The following is a 7,672-nucleotide window of genomic DNA, read 5'->3' on the forward strand; positions in this document are numbered from 1 at the left end:
TATAACACTTCCTTTCATACATCAACAAAAATGACCCCATTTATGGCACTTTATGGGTATCAACCACCATCCATCACATCATATTTAAGAGAAAATTCTAAGGTTCAGGCAGTGGAACATCACATCGAACATCAACAACAAGTCCTCCAACTCTTAAAGGATAACCTCATGTTGGCACAGAATAGAATGAAACAACAGGCAGATCAACATCGCAGTGAAAGAAGTTTTGATGTAGGTGATTGGGTATTCCTACGGCTACAACCATATAAGAAAATGTCCCTCAAGCAAGCTAAGAAGGATAATAAATTATCACCAAAGTATTATGGTCCGTACAAGGTGTTGCAAAAGATTGGTACTATGGCATACAAATTGGAGCTTCCTGCAGTTTCTCGATTGCACCCAGTTTTCCATGTTTCATGCTTAAAGAAGGTTATAGGTGACAAGCTCCCAGTTCAAACAATATTGCCAGAACTTGACGAGGAAGGAAAAATTATATTGGAACCGGAAGCAGTTATAGAAACAAGAACTCGACAGCTACGAAATCGATCAATTTCAGAGTACCTTATCAAGTGGAAGAACTTATCCGCTGAAGATTCCACATGGGAGGATGAAAATTTTATGCAGAAATATCCAGAACTACTCAAGCGTTGAGGACAACACTTTTTTGAAGGAGAGGGGCATGTTGGGTCCCTATAATACTAGTGATTACCCCATTACTATTGTAGTTATACCCCTTATTTATATTGTTGTGCCCCATTGCCCCCATATTGTTATTAGTGTGCCCATAGAATCCCTCTATTGTTATTTTTGTGGCTTTATATTATTATTGTTAGGTCGGCTGGATTATATTGTGACTCCTTAGACTCCTATATATAGAAAGGAGGTTTTGTCATTTGAATCATCCAAGAATTGTTCATTTATGTAATGTAAAGGAGGTTGCCCCCTCGAAGAGGCTGAATTCTAAGGCGTTGATCTATCTTTTCTATCTTTTCTTGAGTTGGTTTCATAACACAAGAAGTGTCATACCACATCTCAGCAGGACTATTAGCTAGGCTGCACCAGAAGAAGAAGGCACCTTGGCCCACTCTTCTGTTGCAAATCGGGTTGTACAAGATACATAATGTCAAGAATTCGGATCTTAAAATAGAGGATATCACAAAATATGCTTTCGACACCTGAAGCTTCAATCCATATGGCCTGCATTATTTGGTGAAGGATCACTGCACAAGAGTATAGTTCCTGTGGATCCACAAGGTATGTCATTGGGTGGAGGAAGACCCATGGAGATATTGTCACAGCTTCTCCAGGCCCAATGAACCAGTCGGCATCGTTGTGGAATTGTTAGCGAAGCAACATCCAGGAGAGCACTAGCAGCAGAGGTAAACATACCAGTGCCCAACAAATGCAAGAGAAATATTGTCGACAACGCGGAGGTAGAAAAAAGCTACAAGTTTAGAGAAAACCCACTTGTGCATAAAGCAGCTTTGGAAATAGAGGTGAAGAGACAGAGGCAGAGAGAAAAGCAGAGGATGGAGGAAATAGTGAAGGAGTTGCATGAGTTGAAGGAGAAACTCTGGAAGGAACAGGAGCTGCACAGACAGGAGAAGGAAGCGCAATAATAATAGGTACAACAGGGGGCACAACATGTACAAACAAATGAAACTATGCCCGTATAGGTAGTAGACTCATCCGAATAGCTGGCACAAAGCAGTCAGGGTAACTAGTCGCAGGAGCAAGACTTCACTCAAGAGATTGAACAAGCACTTGAGCAGATGGATACGGATATGGAGCAACAAGAGTTAGAGCAAGACATCAACCTCATGCCTTGCCATCAAGAGGTCGACCCATCGGCTTCACCAGATCTGGAAGTAGAGCAAGTCCCAAGTGATCAAGGAGATACTAAGATCCTTGGAGAAAATCTTGAAGCAAACATGCACACCATATCATTTGATGGGTCGCAACATAGAGTTGTGCAATCACGCAGAGTGTCTACTCCGGATGATAACACATCTCCTCTGCAGTTTGAAGAACGAGTGATCATGTCTAACGTGTGCAATCATCCAGCAGCATTGGTCAATGCTATTAGAGCATATGCTAAAGCCACTAGCTCGAGTGTTCGCTTCTTGATAACTGAGAACGAGCGAATGGCTAAGGAGTTACAGATGGTCAAGCAAGGAGGAGAACTGGTTACAACATGTGCCCGAGAAGATTTGAAGAAGGCAATACTGGATGAAGTATTGTCCCTTGAGACAATCATGTAGGTGTTGTATTCCAAGTTTGGTACATGCATAAGGTAGTTGTGCATCTCAACGATTGGCAACAACGATGTGCTAGGAGAGCACGTAGCTTGTCAAACTTACATATTTTTGTTGACTACATGCAAACATGGACAATGAGATACAAGGGAACCCCATTACACTTGCCCAAGATGATGAAGCCCATAGCGTTCGAGTTGAAGGCACGCCTTTGGAGTCAGATCCGGAACTATGAAGAACTCCCGCACCTCATCACTAGTTTTCAGGCTTCCCATGCACGAGTATTCACGAGTATGGATGTTGTTGTGGGCGCACATGCGATACCATCTATTGGGACACTCACGAGGCAAGGACAAAGCCGCAAGTCCGGCTAGAGCTTGACTCGTACTTTGACGAGTTGATGCGCATAGCCACCAGCGCAGACTTGGTGATCAATGCAGACACCATGCATCAGTATGTTGCTGGTCCGGCTGCACTTAAGTCAATGATCCACATATTATTAGACGAGTTGGATAGGGGAGGGAGAGCAGTGTACCCAGATGCAACAGAGGTAAGAGTTTGTTTCCAGAAATATGTCACCACAGAGTTTGTTTCTTCCCACATTTGTCTGAGTCATAGCGATGTCTTGCATGGCTTTCTCAAGTAACGTCTTGCCAAGTGGAAGTTCAAGTGTCGATAGTTGAATGTAACAGTCATAGAGTAGTTGAAGAGTCATGAAGGTAGATGAACAGTCACAAAGGGGAATGTCGAGGGTCACCCCACCCTTTTCTATATATAGTCCCTCATAACTCATTGTAGAGCCTTTTGGTCAGCCAAGCTTTTGATAGGAGTATCTTAGAGAAAGCTTGGAGAGTATTGTAACGAGCCTTGGCTTCTCCATAGTGTAGAGCTAGTACATCTCTTTGGAGGAGCAGGCAACAGTGACTATGACGTTCTACTCTTGGGACTAGTGGTTGGTCATGGTTGTACTGTATGATTGGAACTTTCACTTATTAATATAATAGAGCCAACACGTTTCATGCATATGTTGTTATTGTATTTCAAGTAAATTTTTTAATCTAACGATATATGTATATGTTTGCTTACGCATGCATGTATGGGATTTTTCTGTATAAGTATGTATGAATCTTACTGTAATGTGTTGTTGGTTTAACCATCACTTTGGATTGTTAGCTTACTTGCTTTCCAGTTTGTCATGCATCTTTGCTTGTGTGTTCCCTTCTTAGCCATGTGCTTTCACAAGTTTCCAAAGGGCACACTCACATCATTCTCCGTGTGTTAGAACCGTTCATGCACCTTCCTTGACTTGTTGCATATGTCACACCCTTGCTACCAACAAGGATATCTTACTTGCCTTTGTACGCAGCCGTGGTCAAGGCGATACTGTGACCTACTGTTGGGATTCCTACACCAAACGGTTTGAGGTCTAGTTGGGACTTCTTACTGGGGAGATCCCCTGACATGTTGGCAGGTCTAGCATCGTCAACAGATACACACATAAATACAATATTTTATGACCCTTGGCTTCATCTGCCAAGGGTTCTATTGGACTTTGAATGATTTTTCACTTTTATCCGTGACCCTTTGTATTCTCCCACAAGAAAATGCCATAATCCCTAAGGATTAGGTTCTTGCTCTAATTTGAAGGGGGTTATGTGAGTCTAATAATAGAGTTGAAATATGGAGGTGGATAACAGCCAATTGCTAAATGTGTTATTTGAATTTGGTGTTTCAAGGAATACCACAAGCTAGATGGGTAGTAGAAGCTAATTTATTTTACTAAATGGTGGCTTAAGACTGACCACACACTCTATAACTTGGCTTGAAACAAATCCCATAATAATTCTTAATCTAGCTAGAAGTTGATGTTCATTGTGAAATGGAAGTTCTCTTAGGTGGTGGTTTATATATGACCACAAATTGATGAAATATTGAAGATGATGGTCTCAATTTGACAACATACTACTATCTAGAAAAACATGCAAGTCTTGTAGTATCTGGTGGTTGAAGGAAGACCACAAACCAAATCATGCTCATGGAACATGACTTTAATTTATAGCTCTAACTTTTGGTTCTAGTTCTAGCTATAGCTCATGATCACTTATTTCTATTTGATTGATAGGGATTCAAAACTTAAAGCATGATTGTCAAACATTAATATTCCCCCCCTATAGGATACAAAGCAAGAAGTAAAAATTATCTTGATTACAAGATGTGTCAATACTCAAGAATGGATTCTACGATATGATTGATATATCCTCTTCGTTGTTGATGGCCATTAAAAATAAGTGATCCACCCAAGATGAATATTTACTTTTGTAGGGTTCTTATGTCTGAAACATCTCTCTAAATGGTGATTATGTTTTCCACAACCTTTGCAAGGATGAAGATCAAAACATTGATATTCCATATAACCAACTTGATGACAATGTTGCTATTTGGGAATATGATGTGGAAGCGAAGCAGGTGAAGATGAACTTTCTCGAAGGAATCCATTGTTCTAGAGCTAGATTGGTTTGGAATAGTTTGGAATATGAAATGTCACTTCTTTTTTCTATCCAAGTCTAGTTATATGCTTATTGTTGATGAATTCTTCCCAAGGTCTAAAGACGGGCTTGGAAAGTGCAAGTGGAACTTCTTAATATTTATTTGAATTTTCTTTTGAGGTGGTGCCATGCATTGGATGTCAATGAGAACCATTCTCAAGCAAACATTTTTTTAACAAGAAGAATTATTTGGGAATGTTGATTCCTTTGTTTTAGTTCATCTTGTTGGAGTTGCGATTTGAGTTGGAGAAATTTGATTTTGTTCTATGAATCTTGTAAACTACTTAGAATACCGATGAAAGTGGCTTTGCTAATTTTGGTTACATCATCAACATTTAGGAGTATCAAAGTATTCATCAACTCTAATATTTTATTAATTCAAGCCACTTTACAACAATCATAAACTTAACAAATTAAGGGTGTCATATTCTATTGAAAAGGTACCCATTTATAATGCAATTGAACTTAATTTCAAAAAGGTACAAATAAACTTACAAAAAGACTATTTTCAAGTTACAATTACCCTATAGTTGAATTGAACATCAAGAGTTAATGTGTAGTCAAATACTAATGATCTAATAATACCAATGATCTTGGAATCATTAAAAACCACTAGTAATATTTTATTGATCACATAAAACAAAGCAAAAAACAATATCAAAATCATAACACAATATAACTTTACCACTTTAAACAACACAAATAACACAAATAGATGATTGAAAACAAATAATCTCTTATACATAGGACTAGAAAACAAAAAATGTTATATTAAAATCAAATATAATATCAAAATTAGTTACAACATTTTATATATATATATATATATATAAAATCACCAAAATTATATAATTCCTATAATAAAAAAATCCAACAATAAAAAACTAAAACCTAATTTTGCAATATAATACTTAACTCTACTTGAAAAGAGCCTTCAATACTAAAATTGCAAATGTATACACAAGCCACTTAGCATGTTCGGCTCTCATATATAACATATAAAGGAATTAGCATATTCAACCTCCCATTAATGACACACAAATTTACAAAAACACTGAACTTTTTAAAATATATTTTAGAGATATAAACAAGTTAACATGATCAAGTTTTTATTATTGGTAATAGAGATAATTATTATTAGAAGTTATCTCTGAATAAAAGTTGACTTTATTGATATTGAAAGAGAATTACACTTAAGACTTTATTGATATTAGAAAGAAAATTACACTATCCCTTACGTAATGTAAAGGAATATGCTTTAACTCTAGCCAAATACATCTTAATCTTAAACTATTAATCTATTTAATTACCTCTTAAAAAGTACAAACTCTTAACCAAATACATAAAACTCCATAAACAACTTCCCACACAACCAATTCAAATACTCTTAAATTATCGATGTCCACCACCTCATACGTGATCGAACATGTTTATGTCCGTACTGCGAAAAGGACACATTCATGAAGCTTCCGACGCCGACTTAAATAACGTCATCTTTGTAAAGAAAAAACGTGTGATACATAGAATTCAACCGGTTTAGGGAGTGGGGACAAAAAGCTTCCACCTACTTGATAAGCATACATGAATATTTTCTTTGTTTGAACTGTAATTTAATGCTCCCTCAACATCTATTCGGGCATCAAATTGTCTGTTCCAACGTCAGAGTGATAAGAACTGTGGGCAAGCCTATCGCAAATCAGACATGGCTGACTGTTTTGTTAACGCCGCCTGTAACATACTCCTCATCTCTTCAATAAAGCCTCAAGCTCCCACACATAGGAATTCACATCAGGGCTATATGTTATGTGAATAGAGTGCCGATATCTATTAACAATTATGGGTAGTTGCAGTTCTAGGTTTTCCAGAAGTGAATGCGAGACAGCAAAAGTGATATTGTCAGATGGTACTTTGACCCAATACAGGGAGCATATCAAAGCAGAAGAGATCATTCGACAGAATCCGGACCACTTCCTCTGCGATTCGGATTCTCTGTGCATCGATTGTTACATGGTGGCCGTCGATCTAGAAGAGGAATTGGAGATGGGTCAACTCTATTTTGTCCTTCCACCGCGTAAACTGCAATATGTGCTGTCGGTGTCCGACATGGCTGAGATGTTTGGCAGAGCTATTTCAGCCATGAGATCCACAGGATGCCAATATAACTGGAAAATTCCTACTCCCTGCCCAAAAGAAAAGCCTGACTGGGTTGCAGGAGGATTAGGGGTCATGGGCTCTGTTAGGAAGCCAGCATTCGGATCAAGGAGGCTTGAAACAATCCTTGAAACACTAACGTACTCATAAAGAACAATAGCAGATTTAACTGTGTTTCCGTAAGTTGTCAAAGGGCACTGTATGCATGAACCCAGATGTGGGTCTCTGCTCATTAGAGGTCAACGTCGATTCATTATTCATGCAGTGTGTAATTCATATTTCATATTCTAACCTTATACGAATTTGGGTTTTTCCTGCTCCTTGAAAATATCATAATGGAAACCAGTTATTTTAATGCGAAATTTGGCCAGCCTCATTTGATAATAATAAATATTAATATTACATAAATTAAAGTTAGGGAGGATATTAAATTTGTTTTATATTAATATTATTAATGATAAATTATAATTTTAAATTTAATAGTTTTATAAAATTTTAATTTGAGTTTATTTTTCACATTAATAATTGTTTAATTAAAGATTTACAAAATTTTTAGAGGGATCAAATCTTTTAATATGCAAATATTCAAAATTTGATGAAAGGTTTTCAGCGAAAAAGACTAGATTCCTCTGGATTTTGGTAGATTCCAAGTTAAGATGGATCCATATTTGAAATAACACTCTTAATAAAACGTTTTTTAGATACATAATTGACATCTAA

The 7,672-nt window shown here is 37.4% G+C and overlaps 1 protein-coding gene across 1 annotated transcript; it reads left to right on the top strand.

Annotated features, from left to right (window-relative positions):
* Positions 1 to 6,637: 6,637 nt before the first annotated feature.
* Positions 6,638 to 7,102, top strand: LOC149138286 (uncharacterized). The gene has a single exon (XM_089450314.1). It carries the CDS (start codon positions 6,638 to 6,640, stop codon positions 7,100 to 7,102), a length of 465 nt encoding a protein of 154 aa, XP_089306440.1.
* Positions 7,103 to 7,672: the final 570 nt, after the last annotated feature.

This window comes from Pinus tabuliformis, chromosome X (assembly GCF_031772625.1).
Source record: "Pinus tabuliformis cultivar Carrire ecotype Pingquan chromosome X, CPIR1, whole genome shotgun sequence".
Classification (NCBI taxonomy): domain Eukaryota; kingdom Viridiplantae; phylum Streptophyta; class Pinopsida; order Pinales; family Pinaceae; genus Pinus; species Pinus tabuliformis.

What these genes read in the sequence shown, in the direction of transcription:
- LOC149138286 (XM_089450314.1), top strand. Translation starts at nt 6,638, where the DNA reads ATGGGTAGTTGCAGTTCTAGGTTTTCCAGAAGTGAATGCGAGACAGCA.